Here is an 18,446-nt window from a genome sequence, read left to right on the forward strand (position 1 = left end):
CGTGGAGGGGCTTGGCAAGGACCTCGTGAGGGCAGAACCTGGGGGCGGGTGGAGGAGGGTGAAGTACCCAGTGGTGGAGGTGGAAGTGGCAGGGGCAGCCTGGGAGGAACCTGTGGTGTGTCTGCCATGCTGTGGGCAGGTAGACTGGCTTCCACTCTGACCCTGGGTGGCAGCTCCTGGTCACAGTGTCACTGGATGAGGAGACTGACATACCAGCGTTGGGGAGGGAAGAGAGAGGGTGACAGCCTTGAGGACCTTCGCAGCTGCCTAGGGACAGCAGTGCTCTCTGCTAAGGAGACCTGCCTGGGCCGGTGGCTCTGAGGCCTCCCCAGGGGGCTCCATGGGTTCTGCCCCTGTGACCCTGTGGGAGGCTGGGTCAGTGCAGGGACCGCTCTTCCCTCAGGGCTGTGGTTAGTAGCAAACGAGCTGAGGGGTGGGAGCAGGGAGGAGCTCCCGCCTCTGCTTCAACAGAACATTCCAGTAATCTTGTTGTTTCTAAATACATAAACCTCCACTTTCCAGACTAGAGCAAATTTCCCTATAATTGTATTTCTCAGAGAAGCTACCTCATTATAGATAAATTAACTACAATTTAATTTTTAAATCTTTGTAAGACCTTTTTTTTTTTTTTTTTTTTTTATTTATTTAATATTCCGGAATGCACACATTTGGAAGATACCGTCTTTCCAAGCTTAAAGGATGGTCTGGTTCTGGAATTAATGGTCTTCAGCCGTGCACCTTTGCCCCTCCTGGACTTCGTCAGGGCGGACCCTGGGTGCTGAAGCGTGGCTTAGGGAGCTGGGACATCCATGGATCTCAAAAGGCCCTTCCCGTAGAGGCCCTGGTGATTCTGCTGGAGGGCTGGGCCAGCAGTGCTTTTCAGGTTCCCTCAAGGAGCGGACCTGTGCCCGGCTGTGGGGCTCCGTTGGAGGAGACCCTCTGTGACAGGAGCAGGTGGGGGGGGCAGTGAGCCCCAGCTGCTTGCGGGGTGGTGGGGGCAGCCGGCGCTTCCTGACAGCCCCAGGGCTGCTCCTCTCCGGCTCCCCTCCTACCTCTCTCATTCCTCTGCTCCCGCTACCTTCTGTGATGACTGGGGAACGATCCTTCTCTGGTTTGTCTTCTGGGATTAAGTTTGCTTCCGTGGTGCTCTCCTGGCTACCTGCTCTTCCAGAATCTTGCGCTGAAAGGCGGTCGTTGTGCGTTGGTGAACAGAGGTGGAAGGCATTGCCACAAGCACAGCTCACAGTGTTTGGTGTCTCAGCCCCCTGGGAATCTGCACGCCTGGACAGGAAGCACAGAGCTGGCGGGATGCCTCCTTGGGGTAGGGTTGGCTCTCACTGGGCCTCCCACCCCCAGCAAGGTGTCACAGATTCTCTGTCACTCTGAACATGGGCTCATTTGGAGAGCAGCAGACAGCCCAGAAAGCCAGGTCTGGAGTTAGAATGGGATGTTTTTAGTGTTTTCATGAGCTCTTATTTACAGCAATTTGCATTCATTTTGAATACTTGATTCCATTAGGAAATACTGAATCATTCTGTAGTCCAGAAGTCAGGCCTGTGCCCTCTTGATATGGTGCCTCTGTGGCCTCCTGGTGCCAGCCAGGGAGGCCCCTTGGAGAGGCAGGCACAGTGGGAGAGCCCAGGGATGCCACCCCCAAGGTGAGGAGGTGGGAGGCCAGGAAGGAAGATGGGCTTGGTCCATTTAGAAGGAGGCGGCCTGATGGACGGGCCCCCTGGGATGCACTGTGTACAGAGAGAGGACCCGAGACCCTCCCACCGTGGGGAGGGGTCTCGCTTGAGGTCACGCAGCGTGATGTGCCCAGGACATTGCCTGCCAGTGTTGTACCAGGCTTCTCTGTGGACGGCCCTGTGCTTGCCCGGCCACACCATGGCCCCCTGCTCTGAGGGGCAGTGGCCGGAGGCTCTGCCTGTCTTGAGTAGGATCCTGCTGTCACCATGCATAGCACTGCACAGGCTCTGGGCAGCCAGGACCGCAGGAGGGCGGCCTCCCTCAGTCCCCGGGCATCTTCCTGTCCCTCCAGGTCACTGCCCCCAGTCAGGGACTTCAGGCTCACCATGTGGCGGTGTCCCGTCTGTGTCAGCACATCGTGGCTGCCTGGCAGGTCCTCTGCGGGACGCAGTGTTCTTCTGTTGATGCTCTTGGGGTCTTGGTGGAAACCCCGGATGCCACACAGCTGTGACATGCTAGGCCGCTGGCTGGGCTTCCGTACACCTGCACACTGGCTCCCTCTTCTTTGCCTGTGTGGACACTGTCACGTCTCTGTCATTTGATTTTGGCACCTTCACTGTGTCCAAGTGCTGCCCCAAGCATCGTGCCCACCAGCAGCCCAGGGCCTCATTGCTTCCTGCGCGTCCCCTCCGGCCTAGGGGGTGGAGTCTTCTCCGCCACCTTCCGCTTCCTCCTGTTTCGCTGTCTTCCCTGCCTGCCTGCAGGTGGGTGGGCGTGTCTTTGTTTCTCAGCTCTGCAGTGGAGAAGGTGAGGGGTCAGCAGGGCCCCTCCTGCGAGGCAGAGCCTGGGGGCTTTGCTCTCCTAGTCCCCCTCAGTAGGGCACCTCCTCTCTGGAGGCCACAGCTGCCTGCAGGACCAGCAAGCAGGGCGGCCTGCCCCAGGGCTGCCTCGTCAGGCTCACCGAGAGGCCTCAGGAGCGCTGCTTTCCTGGAGCCCTTGAAGGAGATGGACGGTGCTTCTCTCCCACTTGGGGCAGCAGTTCCCAGGCCTGTGAGGATCAGGAGAGCAGAAGGACCAAGCCACCAGAGACGCCAGTGAGGAGGAAGGCCGCTGTGCACAGGTGGAGATTGAGAGGCTGGTGTGGGGCAAACTCACGACGTATTGTCAAGCTCATCTGGCTAAGGAACCTCGTTCGTCATTTCGTTGAATGGGGTGACAGCATAACATTTGCTGGCGCTGGCTCCCTTCTGCGCTGCAGGCACTGGGCTGGGCTCCTGCGTGCTGCCTTGTGGGCGCACACACGTACCAGCACTTTCCATCTTGCAGGAGCAACAGGAGGGGGCTCTGTGAGCTGCAGCTCCAGTCCTCCTAAGAAATGGAATTGAACCAAGGACATGGGAATGCTCTAGAAGGGCAGCTGTTACCATGGGCTGTCACTTCTCCGCTGTATGGAAGAGGAGACAGGCTGGGAGAGGACCTGACTCATCAGTCACCCGGCTTTGCAGGGACCAGACTTGGTGTGAGAGCCACACTTTCCTTCCTGGGCCGCCAGAGCCTCTGGGCAGCAGCCAGTTCTGCGGGCTCTCAGCAAGGATCCCTGACGCAAGTCCCCAGCACCCCTGGCTGCTAGGAGAGGAGGAAGGACACTCAGGGACCCACAGTGCAGAAAAAGATGGGTGCTTTTCGCTGTTTTGGGAAAAAAGCAAGATGTTGGTGGGAACACATGGCGGATCCTGAAGTCTCACCTGTCCAAGTTAGGAACGAGTGGGCCCGCCGCTGCTCATGCTGGAAGAGCTGATGGAGACGGAGAGGAGCCAGCCCGGGACTTGGTTTCCTTCTTCCTCCTGGCACCGCTCGAGTTGAGGGGTGCTGGTTTCATCTGGCGGTTCCTCCCCATTGTCTGTGTCCACTCCTGGCCCACCTCCCACTCCCACTTCCTGCCTGTGTGACTTACACTCCATAGAGCTGCCTCCAGCATCTGCTTGGGAGGCCTCCCCGCGGCCTCGCCATGTCCATCTGTTAGCACAGCTGAGAGCCATCCCAGCGGCAGCTCATTGCCGTTCTGGCCGTGTGGCTCTACTTCCTTCTCAGGCCCATCGAATCCTGGGCATCCCTTTCTCCCTCGCTGATACGATAAGCCAAGAAAGGCGCTTTGCGGCTGATTGAAGTCGAGTAGCAGGCCCGGTGGTGGGCACCTGGGCAGCTGCCAGTGAGTGCTGTTCCTGGGGAGGCCGGGCTGATGACTGTGTACACGCAGTTGTGGGGCAAGGGTGAGGGGCTCATCCAATTCCCTCAAACCTCCCTCCTTCCCATTGTTAGCTTGTCAGCAGGGAAGCTTTGTGGTGTGCGCGGCACAGGCCATGGGGTGCGTGTGCAGGCCTGGCATTCTTACCCTAAAGCACGAGCTGGGGCTCACAGCCCAGGCCCAGCATGGCCCCGGGTTGGAGTCCTGACCACCCCTCAGCAGCTGGGTGGCCGTGGGCGGGGGGCCTGGCCTCTGAGCCTCTTTCTTGCCTCTGAAATGGAGGAGGTGAGGACGTGAGGGCGTCTCGAGGGCACTGGCAAGAGCTGGGTGTAACACCACGTGAGTGCTTGCTCCCTCCTGGGGTGTTGGGGTCTGCCCCAAAGCCGGCCTTTGTGCCCTGCTTGGGGCTGTACCCCCTCTGCCTTTCTCTTCCTGTTGCCATTGTCGTGATCCGTGTGTGAGATCTAGGAGGAGGACAACGCAGTCCTGTGAGTGTTTTGCCGCCAAGCCCAGAGCTGATGCTGGGCGTGGAGTGGGTGGGTGGTTAATGCCCTGGCACGTCTCTGGCAAACCGATGCTGCAGTGGTCATCTGGACAGAGGGAGGGAGGGATGGATGAATAGATGGGCGGGGGGTGGGCGGGGTAAGAAGCCAGCCCCAGTGGTGACTGTGTCAGTATGCATCCAAATCGTAGATCTCACTGAGAATTTTGATTAGGCCCCTATCAGGTATGTACATTCGTGACATTCAGCAAAGATCTGTAAGGCAAGAACTTGGAGCCCGATCCTATGCTGTTAGCTGGTGTCGTGGGGGAGGCGCAGCCCCTGGCCTCAGGGCATCTCAGCACTAGGTAGGTGTGGGGAGGCAGAGAGAGGCAGCCAGGCAAAGGAGCCACCGTGGAGAGGGAGGGAGAGGGCAGGCATGCCCAGGAGGCTGGGGAAGAGCTCTTCTGGCTCTTGGGGCCGGGGGAAAAGGCCATTGAAAAGCCCCTGCCTGTTGCTGGGAGCTGGGACGAGTAGGACATAGTGTGATGTGACCCTATACACATTTGGTGGCCTCAGCCGTAGTTGGGTCTGAGCTCTTGGGCAGTGGGCATCCACCATTGAGGGTCCTTGGCATCCAGCTCCGTGGGAAGGAAGGTGGTGTCCGGGGAGCAGGACTCCCCATATCCCTTCCTTCAATTGACACTGAAGAAGGACTACTCATCATCACACAAGAGCTGAGGAGTGTCCAGGTCCCGCGCTGGCCTGTCATCCTGAGAACTGCCACATCCAGTAGGTGCTGTGACGGCCACCGTACAGATGAGAACATCGAGGCTTAGCCAGGGCAGGTGCTCTTGTCCAAAGCCACCAGCTGGCAAGTAGCAGAGCACTGGGGGACAGGCCATGCCATGTGGGCGTCTCCACTGGCTGGCACCTGGGCTTTCTGCCAGGGTCCTGCTGGGCATCCTGAACATGCTGCTGTGGGCGCGCACTCTTCTGAGGCCTGGGGCCCTTTCTTGATGCCGTAAGAGAGCAGCGAGAAGTAGCAGGTGAAGGCAGCAGGGGCTTGCACCGGCCGCGTCCCCCGCCTCTCTCGCCAGCGCCCACTCTCACTTTGCTTTTCAGAAGCCACAGCTTTACGCCTTCTTTCTGCTGGAGTCGTTTGAGCCGCATGTGAAGGTTTTAAAGTTTTCTCCTGAGCACTGAATTGTGAGTGTGTATGTGTGTTTCTACCCCTGATGTGAGCAAGTCCGTGTCTGTCACCCAAAGATACTTGTTTAATTGAGGGATTTGGCAACATAAATTATTTTAAGGGATGCAGAATGACAAACCTCCTGAAAGGCCGTTTTTTAAGCTCCCACCTCTAAGTGTGTGAGACTCAAAGGTCCTTTTTCTGTCATGAGCTAACTGGAATGAAATGCAGGTGCCATTTCTGCCCGAGCTCCTGCAGCCTCCCTGCACTTTCAGGTCTCAGCCAGCACGTACTTCTGGCATTTAGACTTTATGGTAACAGGAGGGATCTTATGATTATTACTAAAGATGGTTTTGGAAGAGGACCAGCTGTGACTATAAAAGTGCACAGTTAGAGTGTGCAAATGAGTGCCGTGTTGTTTGTGTTTCACAGAATATGAGCTCCAGGCTGAGCTGTCTGCTCCGGGCCGCGGGAGGCTGCGGGAGCGTCGAGCAGCCGCCTGGTCTGCAGGGAACGCACGTGAAATGGCCACCCTCCTGTCTGACGCGGACTCTGGGACTCAGGATCCTGGAGAAAAGGCCTCATTTGGACAGGACTGTGGCAGTTTATGTCCTGGCTGTTGCTGCATGTTTTATGCCCTTGTCAGCTCCGTTTCTCATGGAAACTGGGGCGCCAGGAGCCAGTGCCCCACGCACGTGCAGCGGGCGGATCGGGCCTCCCTCCAGCCTCTGCGGCCCCTGTCAAGGGTTTCTGACTTTCTTTCTTTTTGGGGAAAGTTGGCAATGGCTCAGCAAAGAATCGCCAAATCTCACAGGAAGCTGGTGTCAGAAAGGGCACACAATTTCGTGGAGCCGGCCCAGCCACAGGTGCCTTCGGAGGCTCTCCTGGCATCCCGCATGTCTCAGGCTGCTCTGCTCCCATCATCAGAGTCGCAGAGGGCAGGTGGTCACTTGTGTTTCATTGTCTTTGCCCAGTTAAGGTATACTTGCAAGCCCCGCTGTGACACTCGGGATCACTCAAGGTAACCACGGGAACTGCTCGCATGTGGAGAGGTTGAGCCATGCTGTCTTCCTTATGCCCCCACCACGGTCCTCTGTGAAGGTGCCCAGATGCTTTCCTTGGGGCAGAATATAGGGCCTGGCGTGCTCTCTCAGAGATGCCAAGTGTCCTGGGCTTCCTCCTCCTCCCCTCACCTTTTCCTCTGCCTTGGTCGTGGTCCCTGCCTCGTTCCATGGTTCTGGGAGCCCCTCGAGAGGGGGTATCCTGTCCTGCTCGTCCTTAGTCACCAGCACCTGGCGGAGCCCCGGCTACACCAGCGGCCCTCACAGAGGCTTGGAGCACAGATCCCAGGGCGGCTGGAGCTCCTCAGCACAGCCGTCCCGCAGAGCTGCACACGCTTGCCGTGTTTTGTCTCTTCTGTAGTCTCAGACAAGCTGGGCTCCAGCGTATGCCGTTTCACCCGACTTCTTCCACTCTTCGTCGTCATCTTGAGGTCCAGCCAGGATTTCGCATTGTCGGTGATTTGTGTCTTTGTGTAGCGGAGTGGTTTGTCATCGTAAAGGATTCTTTCCTTAAAATCGTTCATCTGTTTCCTCCCTGCTTGAGGTTAGAAAGTGTGACAAGTCCAGGTGTGGTGGCGCACGCCTGTAATCCCAGCACTTTGGGAGGCTGAGGTGGGCGGATCACTTGAGGTCAGGAGTTCGAGACCAGCCTGCCCAACTCGGCAAAACCCTGTCTCTACTAAAAATGTAAAAATTAGCTGGGTGTGGTGGGGCATGCCTGTAATCCCAGTTACTCCAGAGGCTGAGGGAGGAGGATTGCTTGAACCCAAGAGGAAGAGGTTGCAGTGAGCCAAGATCGCACCATTGCACTCCAGCCTTGGTGACAGAGTGAGACTCCATCTCAAAAACAAAACAAAACAAAAAAAAAAACAAAAAAGTGTGACAAGGTCAGTTCCTCACCCCCTTTGTTGCCATCAGTCAGAATATGCAGTGTTTTTCCAGGGTTCTGACCCTGTGGACCCTAGACCAGCAGCCTCAGCATCCCCTGGAAACTTGCTAGAAATGCACATTCTCAGGTCCTCCCCAGGCCTCCTGAATCAGAAGCTCCGTGTGTCCCTAGTCTGTGTGCTCCTGGGGATTCAGACACCTGCTCGTGCCTGAAATCCATTCTCTGTGGGGTGAGGGAGGATGAGGGCTGGGCCGGCTGGCTTTCCAGTCGGGTCGGAAGCCGCATGTGGCTGCCTGAATGAAGCATTTGATGTTGCTTCCTCTGTCCTGGGCTAACATCCGTATGTTTCTTTCTGTTTTATTCCAAAATGCAGTGCATGTTGGGTCCTCTAGCGTTTAAGTGCCGTAGTGACTTCTATTGCTATCAAGACATAAACTGCAGCCATAGGTGCAGCTTCGTGTGGAGAGAGTAGGAAAGTGAGGACAGTCTCTGGTTGACCTTAGGAGGTGGGTGAGGAGAGAAGCCGGGGGCCCACATGCAGCGCAGACCTCCCGAGTCTTGAGGGAGCCTCTTGACCTGCCCTTAGACCCCTCCTTCTGGGCGCCCTTAGTGACGGCCGCTAGCCCTGACCCCCCATACTAGAGCGCCAGTTGCACACAGCCTTGGCAGCACATCGGAAGCACCTGGGGTGGTTTTACTACCAACACCCATTAGACTGGGGTCTCCGGGGGTGGGATCCAAGCATCTGTGTGGCTCCTGAGCCCCACATGATTCTGGGTGAGAATCACCAGGGTGAGACCCTTCCCTCTGTCTGTCCTTCTGCTCCTGCACCCGGAGCAGCTCCTGCTCTGCCTGTCCTGTTTCTCCACCGTGCCTGCCTTCAGACAGCCTCCTTCCTCTGCAGTCAGCGTGGTGCTGCCTTCTCCGTTTCCCTGTTCCCGCACTTGCTCTGCTGTTTCTCACCTTCAGGCTTTTTCCCAGATGCAGGACCAAGCTAACTTGTTGCATGTGGTGGCTTGCCGGGCTGTGGACCGGGGTCTTAAGAGCCAGTCTTCTTCCTCTACTTGGAATGGCAGCTCTTTGCTACCGCCCACCACTCAGGAATAATTTGGGCAGCCTGCAGGTTTCATCTGGATAAGTTACTGATCTAGTTATCAATTAGTGTGAAACAAGTCACCCCAAACTTCATGACTTAAAATGACCATCGTTTTGTTCACAGATACACAGTGTGTGCAGGGTTCAGTGCAGATGGCTGGACTGGGTGGCCTTCCCAGGGGCTAGAGGACCCCCAGGTTAGAAGATGGCTCACTTAGCTGGCTGGCAAGTTAGTGCTGGCTCAGCAGAGAGCTCAGCCAGGGCAGGGGGCTGAGAGCCTCCACTTCTCTTGATGTGGGCCTCTTTCTCTGTGGCTGCTTGAGCTTTCTCACAGCATGGTGGCTAAATCTGAGAGGAACAAGGTGGAAGTCCGTGGCTTGTTAGTGGTCTAGCCTCGGAGGGCACATAGCATCACTGGGAACAAGGAGGCAGTGCCTGGCTTGTTAGTGGTCTAGCCTCGGAGGGCACATAGCATCACTGGGAACAAGGTGGAAGTCCGTGGCTTGTTAGTGGTCTAGCCTCGGAGGGCACATAGCATCGCTGGGAACAAGGTGGAAGTCCGTGGCTTGTTAGTGGTCTAGCCTCAGAGGGCACATAGCATCACTGGGAACAAGGTGGAAGTCTGTGGCTTGTTAGTGGTCTAGCCTCGGAGGGCACATAGAATCGCTGGGAACAAGGTGGAAGTGCCTGGCTTGTTAGTGGTCTAGCCTCAGAGGGCACATAGCATCACTGGGAACAAGGTGGGAAGTCCGTGGCTTGTTAGTGGTCTAGCCTCGGAGGGCACATAGCATCGCTGGGAACAAGGTGGAAGTGCCTGGCTTGTTAGTGGTCTAGCCTCAGAGGGCACATAGCATCGCTGGGAACAAGGTGGAAGTCCGTGGCTTGTTAGTGGTCTAGCCTGGGAGGGCATGTAGCATCACTACCACTGTGCTGAGCCTCTTCCATCATGGCCCACTCAGAATCATGGAGGGATGTGGACTACCCCCTGGTGGAGCAGTGGTAAGCTTTCGGCTGAGCACACAGGAAGAGAGGGGTTTCCCAGAGCCATGGCACCAGCAGCTCCTGCCTCCTGTGATCATCCCTCTTCACCTCTCTTCCTGTTGGCATCATCTCCTTTTCCTCCTGCTAGAGTGACCTTCTGTCCCCATTCATACCCACTCTAAGACCAGGGAGGGTGTCCTTGGGGCCTGAACATGGTAGGACTCAGTGGATACGTGACCGCTCCTCTGACCACACTCAGGCCACACCCAGGCCTGCCCTTTGCATGGTGGGGTCACACACGGGCTCCCTTCTGGCAGTTTTCTGGAGGCGACAGTGAAGGGTGCTGTGCCTGCAGGATCGGCGCTTTGTGTCTCTTGTCTGGTCGTGGAGGCAAGGTGCCCGACCCACACTCCAGATGCCAGACTCACACTCTGAATGTCTCCGTGGAAGCGCCTGCATCTTTCTACAGCTGGATCCGCAGATGCAGCCCCACCTCTCCGCCACCTCTCAGCCTGCACCCGGAGGCCCCGAGGGCCTGAAGCCTGGGATCGGAGCCAGACCATGCCCTACCTGTGGCCAGAAGCCCGTCCAGAGCCCTTTGAGCCCCTCAGCTTTCTGGAGACAGGGTTTCTCTCCCTCTGCAGCAGTACCCGAGTGTACCAAAGAGCAGGTTTCTTCCCAGAGGTGGTGACACCGAGTGTTCCTTGGGACTGTTTCAGCCTGCATGCTGCTTCGGCAGTGGGGCTCCTCACAGGCCAGCACTCTCTGCAGCCTCCCCTGAGTGCCTGTCTGTGACAGCTGGCCCCGGACCTGGGGCCCGATCTGTGGGAGCTGCTTTGTTCTGACCCCAGACGGAGGAGGCCCCACACGCTTGTTTCCAGTGCTCTGGCCACTGGCACCCCGTACAGGGATGCAGCAGGCGTGTGGCAGGAGGAGCCGCCGGGCTCCAGACTTCGCATCTGAGAGTAGGGTGTCCCGGGGACCCTTCTCTGTGGGCCCAATGGGAGTATGTATGGATTTTCCTGATACCATTGAAGGGAGCATTCAAGATAGTAAGAGTAATGCTTTTTCTCAGAATGGTTTTTCGGTTAAATCATCAGTTTGCAATGAAACAGACTTGAGAATCCTGACAATTTGTGAACTTGCTCCAAAATACAGTCTCGTTGGGTCCGGGCCCCTGATTTACTTGAATACTCCCCCTTTTCCGGGCATAGCAGCCTCTGGGGGTCCCTAGATGGGCAGGATTTTGTCCTCATCCCCATGACATTAAACAGCCTGCCCCGTCCCAGGCTGGGAAGCCTTTGATCTGACTGAAGCAGTGTCCACTTGAGGACGCCCTGGCAGCCCATCAGCCTGTCTGAGTTTAGCCCCAGCCCCCCACACGCTGGAATTGGGTGTGGGATACTGGATATCACGGTAGGCAGAAGCTTGCTCTCCGGAGGGCGTCCGTCTGCTCCCTCACACCAGCAAAGCAAGTGGCCTCACACAAAGGCATAGCTCAATGTGAATTAAGTCTAAGCTATTAAAAGGGCTTCACACGTTTTTATTTCTTGAATATTGAAAAACAGGAATACATATGCAAATGCAATTTAATCAGCCCTGTTCTGACCTCTCAGCATTCAGCGAGGGCCTGCTTTGTGATCTGAGGCTTCCTTCGGGGGCAGGGGAAGACGAGGGGAGCTAAGCCTGGGAGCGCTGTACCCGTATCCTGCCACATGACCTCCAGCCAGCTCTGTCTTTGGCTGAGAGTGTCTCCAGTGGCTGGAACCGTCTAATTGTTCAACTTTCTTGTCTTTGCCTTTCACGGGCCACTTTATAAATCCTTAATATGCGATTTTGTTCGGGGTAGTTAGACACAGTGTGGTATCAGAAATGATGACGGCTTGCAGTTTGCCTGGCCTAGACTCAGCTCTTCATGCCTTCTGCTTGCAGAAAGGCCATGGGGTGTGTCTTTGAGCATGTACAGTGCGGTGATGGTGCCCCCCTCCCCAGAGCCCAGGGCTCAGCCCCCGTGTAGTGTGGGCGAGGGCAGCCCTGTGGCCTGTGCCTCAGTAGGCCTATGGCCTTAGTGGTGGGGTTTCTCTCTCCAGTTCTCAGGTCCCTTTAGTAGCGCTCATGACAGTGCCGGCCTGGCAGGGCCAGCGCGGAACCCCTGCTAGCGTTCTTCATCCTCATCTTGTCCCCTGGCGTCCTGGAGTGCAAGCTTAGCTGCTGCCTCTCTGGACTGGGCATGAGCTGCACAGCTCCCCTCCTGCCGCTGACAGGTCTGCCTGTGAAGTGATCGCGGAAAGCCGGGGGGCGAAAGTTAGGCCCGGCCATGTGCAGGAGCCCTGTGCGGGGAAGCCAGGCCTCATCTGAGCAATGGGGATGACAACCTGCAGGGAGCCGGCGGGGCACACCAGGGCACACGGAGCCTGGCCATTGTGGTACAAGGCCTGGGCACCACCAGCCTCATGCTTGCTGGGGCTCCGGGAATGTCTGGGGAGCACGGTGTTGAGAGCGAGCCTGGGCGCCCCTCCAGTCACGCCTGAGGGGGTGGAGAACGTCAGGACTGGCCTGTCACTTGTGTGGAGTATCTGTGTCCTGGAGCCGCCAGGTACCACACGCAGAAGGCTGACACCCCTGAGACCTCTGGAATCAGGGCATGGGCAGGGCTGGCTTGTTCTGGAAGCTTTGAGGGAGAATCTGCCCCATGCTTCCCCTTCCTGGCCCCATGTGTTACCAGCCATCCTTGGAGTTCATGGCTCATGACACCCTCACTCCAGCCTTGGCCTCTGTCGCCACGTGGCGTTTTTCCATTGTGTGGCTACGTCCACGTTGTCCTCTTCCTGTGAGGATGCCATCATTGGATCAGGGCCCACCCCTCTCCGGCGCTGCCTCATCTGAACTACATCTTCAGAGGCCCTGTTTTCCAGTGAGGTCACATTCACAGGAACCATCAGGATCTGGGCTCGGGGGACACAGATCCACCGGCCGTGGACAGGCCCTCGTGGAGCAGGGCCGATGCTCTGCTGTGGCCGGGGAGCTGCTGCTGGCACCTGCGCTCTCTCTGTGGTGGCCTGGCCCTCTCCCGGTCAGCAGCGCAACAGGCCAGCGCGGCTGCTGAGTTCCCAGGCTGTGATGTGGGGCATCATGCTGCCCCACGCCGGCATGGGGGCCACTTGCGCTTCAGCAAACACACGATTAGAAAACTGAGCTCCCTGTTGTCTGTCTCTGCAGATTGAGCCGTTCAGCTCAGTATGGTTAATGTCAGGGAGGATTAAATGGTTCAGTCTGATCCATTTTACCTAATGGCATTTTATTTTAAGTACAGAGATGGTAGTACATTTGCAGAAAAAAATGATTCCTGTTCTCACTGCTGCTAATGCAGTAACATTAAACGTGGCTTTAGGGCCAAACTGGGCCTGGCCCTTCCCACCATGCCCGGCACTCACTGCCCCTCGCCCTCCTCAGTGCCTGGCGGGGTTCTGTGGTGACTGTGGCCATCGCCGTAGCGCAGGACGAGGTGATTTAGAAGGAATCCTGGGGCATCGAGGTGTTCATAAACTCTGAGATCGCCCCTGCAAGTGTCCCCTGTCTTACTCAGGATCGCCGGCCCATTAAGGTGTCAGGAATGTGCTGCTTTTAATTAAATTTCATGAAGAATAAATGTTATCTCTCCAAGTGTCTTTAATTTCTTCTCTATAGTTGGCAGTCTTTTTGAAAAATGTACTGTACACTTTAATCATTATCATGATAAAGAGGCAGTTTTTAAAGGCTGTATCAGGGTTTTTACATTTTTTATTTCCTTATTTCGAGATGGAATCTTGCTCTGTTGCCCAGGCTGCAGTATAGTGGCACAGTCTCGGCTCACTGCACCCTCCGCCTCCCAGGTTCAAGTGATTCTCCTGCCTCAGCCTCCTGAGTAGCTGGGATTACAGGTGTGCACCACCACGCCTGGCTAATTTTTTGTACTTTTAGTAGAAACGGGGTTTCATCGTGTTAGCCAGGATGGTCTCGATCTCCTGACCTCCTGATCCACCCGCCTTGGCCTCTCAGAGTGCTGGGATTGTAGGCATAAGCCACTGTGCCCGGCCTATGGGTTTTTTTAAAGGAAAGGAATCTCAATGACAAATTAAGGCTATTTTTGAGTTCTTTTTGGCTCCTCCTAACATTAGTGAAAAGTGAATTCTGAGAGTTGCAGTCTCGCAGGTGGGCTCTGTGCAAGTGGAATCCCTTCTGCATGGGCTGGGCTCAGGACACCCCTGCCGGCATCTCCTATGGCTGCGCACCTCTGGACCTGTTTCTGTTGGGAGCAGGCCTGGCTCCCTGGCCTTCCGGGAGGGTTGAGAAACAAGTATGACAAAAGATTTCATGTATGTATTGATTTATTTTTGCCGTGGGTCTCCACGAAGACTGAGCAGGCCTCTCAGCTGGGCCGGGGTTGGTTGGGTTGAGTTGCGGGGAGACCTGCAGGGTCACATCCTCAGTTTTCCGATCCTATGTGAGGAAGCTGCAAAGTTATAAGATGTAGAAGCGGCCACTTTTGATGTTATATTGTTTTGTTTCAAGTGAGTGAGTTCAGGGCCTCAGGTGAGGAGCCGTGTGGGCTCCTCGGCCACATTGTGATCCCGCCCGATCTCCCCAGTTGCCCCTGTGTCTGGCTGTGCGTGGGTGGGAGGGAAGGAGGGTGCAGGAGAAATGCGGTGTCCCCTTGGGAACATGCTGAGTGAGCGGACCCTGGGCACCCTGGGGCCCATGCCCACCAGGCAGCTGGACATACGCCTCCAGGAACAGAGCCTCTGCTGAGTCCCACCGCCCGCGCGGCCTGGGAGATACAGAGAGACTTGCATTAAACAAGCCGGTGGAAAGAAACATGTGTGTGGAGGACAGCTGGGGAAGGTGATTGGTGTCATCAAAACACTTCGCATTGCAACATGCCAGCAGCAGTTGGGGAACTAAGCTGCTGGGGACTGGATAAACCAAGGCATATGGGTGCAGCCCACAAGCACTTCTTAAAAAACTGGTTTTGTTGAAAAGAAAAAGCATCTTAAAATTCACACAATGACAAAGCCACCTGGTGCTCAGGAGGTGGGTGTGGTGCCGCCTGAATCCCAAAGTGGGTGGCTCCCTCAAGGGAGGTTTCTTGCAATGCTGGGGTGTGCTGGGACGTGCCTGCATTACTGGGGGGTACAGGAGGGGATGCCCGAGTCAGGGGAGGTTGGGAGAGAGGGAAGAGCAAGCTTTGGCCAACCAAGGGTGCATAGTACATATCATGGCTCAGCCCCGTGGAAGAGATGCTCCCCTGGAGGGAACCTGTCCCTCTGTTTCCATCCCTTGGCGATGAGGGAACAAGTGTGTGCCCCCCCAACTGCAGAGGGAGGCTGGGAAGCACAGCCTGGCCATGTGCCCGCTGTCATGTATTTTCATGGAAGGCAAAGCACGGTGTTGACAGATTGCTGGCCAGCTCTGTTCCACATTCCTTGTACCTTGGCACTCAGCAGCTCGGGAGGCAGCAATTGCCCAGACAGCTGACCTCTTTGAAACTCATCTGCTTTGGGCATTGAGGAGACCTCAGGCCCCCCATGAACTGTGCTCGACCCCTGGCATACCTGTATCTCTGCTCTCCTCCTTGGACCATTCCACATCTGTTTTTTTTTTTTTTTTGTGACAGTATTTTCCTCTGTTACCCAGGCTGGAGTGCAATGGCACAATCTTAGCTCACTGCAACCTCTGCCTCCCAGATTCAAGCATTTCTCCTGCGATAGCCTCCTGAGTTGCAGGGTTTACAAGAGCACACCACCACGCCTGGCTACTTTTGTATTTTTAGTAGAGATGGGATTTCACCATGTTGGCCAGGCTGGTCTCGAACTCCTGACCTCAAGTGATCTGTCCGCCTTGGCCTCCCAAAGTGCTGGGATTACAGGTGTGAGCCACCACACCCAACCCCACGTCTGTTTTTTAATGCAGCTCTAACGCTGGTGTTTGGATAGGTCGTTGCAAATTCTGTCTTGAATGGGTGTGCCTATTAATAGAAAGATTTGACCCCTGAAGCCTCTGTTGCCTGTGCCTGGCTTGCTTTCCTGATACCAGTCCTTTTAAAAGACTCCTTTTGGCCAGGCATGGTGGCTCACGCCTGTAATTTCAGCACTTTGGGAGGCTGAGACAGGTGGATGATTTAAGGTCAGGAGTTCCAAGACTACCCTGGCCAACATGGTGAAACCCTGTCTTACTAAAAATACAAAAATCAGCAGAGTTTGATGGCATGCACCTATAAACTCGCTACTCGGGAGGCTGAGGCATGAGAATCACTTGAACCCGGGAGGTGGAGGTTGCAGTGAGCCGAGATGGTGCCACTGCACTCCAGCCTGGGCAGCCGAGTGAGACTCTGTCTCAACAAAAGCCCCTCATTTTAACTACTCTGTCTCTCCTTTCCAGGCCTTTGGAGACAGAAGAGAATCATTGTAAATTCCAGCACAAGCTCTTTCAGGCATTGTTTAGTTTAATAAATCCTGCCTCCCTTATTCATCCCTGTGATGAAGGGTCAGGTGCTCAGGAGAAAAGCCAGGGCGCACAAAGAGGTGGGCATTAGCATGCAAGAGGACAGAGGCGGGCCTTCCAGCCTTGGCAGCGATGCTCCTTGTGGTCCACAGAGAACGCCCTTCTGATGGGTGCACAGTGAGTGAAGGGGGCACCGGATGAGTAAAGGTGCACAGTGAGTAAAGGAGGCACCAGCCCCTCTAATCCGAAAGGTGGCACCATCCGAAGATGCCATGCTCAGAGCTGCTGGGTGCGTCTGCCCCTGTCGTGTCAGGGGTTCAGCAGGGCGGGAGGTTTGTGAGCGGTGTCAGGGGTCAGGCCAGAACAGGCGGAGATGCCAAAGTCTCGGGAAGGGACCATCGTCATGTGTTTAATAACTCGAAACAGATTAAGGCCACACGTGCGCCGGCATGCACGCACACACTTGCGCATGCGTACGTGCACTCACAGAACTGTGCTTCGCTCAGCACTTCCCCAACTCAGCGGCCCTCTTCAGGTACCTGAAGGCCTGCCTAGGAATGGGGATGGACGCCTGCTTGTCGGGCGCTGTCTCTGGAACACATTTGTCCATCCGTCGGCCATCCGGTCATGTAGGATGCTTTGAGTACCTCTTTGAACATTTGGACTCGGTGTGTTCTGATGCTACATGCTGGACACAACAGACCAATGAGCACCGTCCCCTGCTCTGGGGAGCCTTCAATTGAGAGGGGGCAGGGAGTAGACACACCTCAACCAGAGTCAGCCACAGTGCTTGGCATGGAGAGCTGGGGAGAGGGGCTGCCCTGTCTGGCCACAGGCAGTGTCTAGTCACCTGGCTTGGCAGGCTGGCAGCAGAGATGTTGTGGGCAGAAGTCGGGGTGTCCATATGGGTGCCAGGCTCCCATTCTGGCAGGACCCTTGACTGGGTAGCCACTGGTCGAGGGAGAGGAGTCGTTGCCCCAGTGCCCTTTCTCCCTCTCTGCCAGCATCACTGGGTACAAAGCAGGCATCCTGGACACTGCTAGCTATCAGGATAGCCAGTATCACCAAAGGAAGACATGTTTCTTTCTCTGAAGTCTCTATAGCAGTCCCAAGGCTGTGAGATGTCAGAAGATGAAGGCAGCTCTTCTAGTGTGGACTTTAATGTTGCAACTTACAGCATCATAGAACATCTGCTTTTCACATAAGATCTTTCTGTGGACCTGAAATAATCCAGAATCATCTTATCAAGTGGAATATGCCATATGATATTTAAATACCTGTAATTTCTCTAAAACCCTGGGGCCAGAAACTCTAGTGGTTGCACTATTCATGGATTCATGTTGCAGTAAAATGTGATAATTGATGAATATCTGTGGAAATGGATATGATTGTGTCCTTTTAAATGAGCTAACAATTTCATGCCGAAATCTCAGCAGTGCTATTGTTTAGAATAAAAGGAGACATGCAAATGAGGCCAGGGTGCAGATTGTGGTAGAACAATGCTGGCAGCCTCTTTATTGGACCCATTAATTAATTCCCCATCAGCCAGTTTCCCTGGGAATGAACTGGAAAAATAATTAAAATGATACATGAGGTAAGGAGTTTAGAAATTCAAAAGGTGAAGGCGAGAATTAGTTTAATACGTAATTAGACATATTATTTGTGACTCTACATTTTTTTTAAATGTGGTTCACTGAGGCAATAGGGCCCTATTTTTAGTCCTGGATAGTTAATAAATATCATTTGGGGCTGTTTTTCAACTCACAAAGGCTCATAACTTTTCTTAATAACATTAAGTGGCTAATTATATTGTACATTGTTAAAATAACTTCTATTGCAAAATCTAATAATACAACAAAAGTTTGCGAAAGCAAGTTTTTAGAGGAGTTCATTTGACTAAATTTCCAAGTGAGATCTGGCATACATAGAACAAACGGAAAGTTTCAGCAAAGCACCTGCAGGTTCACATATATTTTTGCTGCAAACATGATCTAAACAATGAACCTCAAAAAGCAGCTTCCTTCTGGTGTGAGTGGTGCAGATGGAAAGTCGTCCCTCCCAGAGTCCAGGCTGAGTGCTGCCTCCGTGGCTGTTGGGAGCAGCGGAATCTTGATGGAATATGCTTCTGCTGCCACGTCCTCTCAGGCCTCAGCCCTAGGCTCAGCGTTGCACATGTCAGAATGGACTAACGTGAGTATTGCCATGGTGCACATTTGTCTCAACTCCACCTTCCTGTCCTTGCTGGAATGAAACTCTGTTGCTTGGATGGGGCAGAGCTGAGCTGAGCGTTCCGCGCCGTTCCCCGTTGCTTGGATGGGGCAGAGCTGAGCTGA

General features: G+C 55.1%; 1 protein-coding gene across 7 annotated transcripts in view; it reads left to right on the plus strand.

Annotated features, from left to right (window-relative positions):
- Positions 1 to 18,446, plus strand: part of TBC1D22A (TBC1 domain family member 22A) — a 384,809-nt gene that overhangs the window by 260,267 nt on the left and 106,096 nt on the right. The window contains exon 13 of one of the 7 annotated variants that reach the window (XM_032261507.1): positions 1,019 to 7,318. The exons of the other annotated variants lie outside the window; for them this stretch is intronic. Within the exon in view, the coding sequence (XP_032117398.1) occupies positions 1,019 to 1,087 (69 nt within the window). The 3' untranslated portion in view covers positions 1,088 to 7,318. Of the gene's footprint in view, positions 1 to 1,018; positions 7,319 to 18,446 lie in introns of those variants that run through there. 7 annotated transcript variants of the gene reach the window in all.

The sequence above is a fragment of the Sapajus apella genome, unplaced genomic scaffold (genome assembly GCF_009761245.1).
Source record: "Sapajus apella isolate SASKATOON/1434 unplaced genomic scaffold, GSC_monkey_1.0 scaffold123, whole genome shotgun sequence".
Classification (NCBI taxonomy): Eukaryota; Metazoa; Chordata; class Mammalia; order Primates; family Cebidae; genus Sapajus; species Sapajus apella.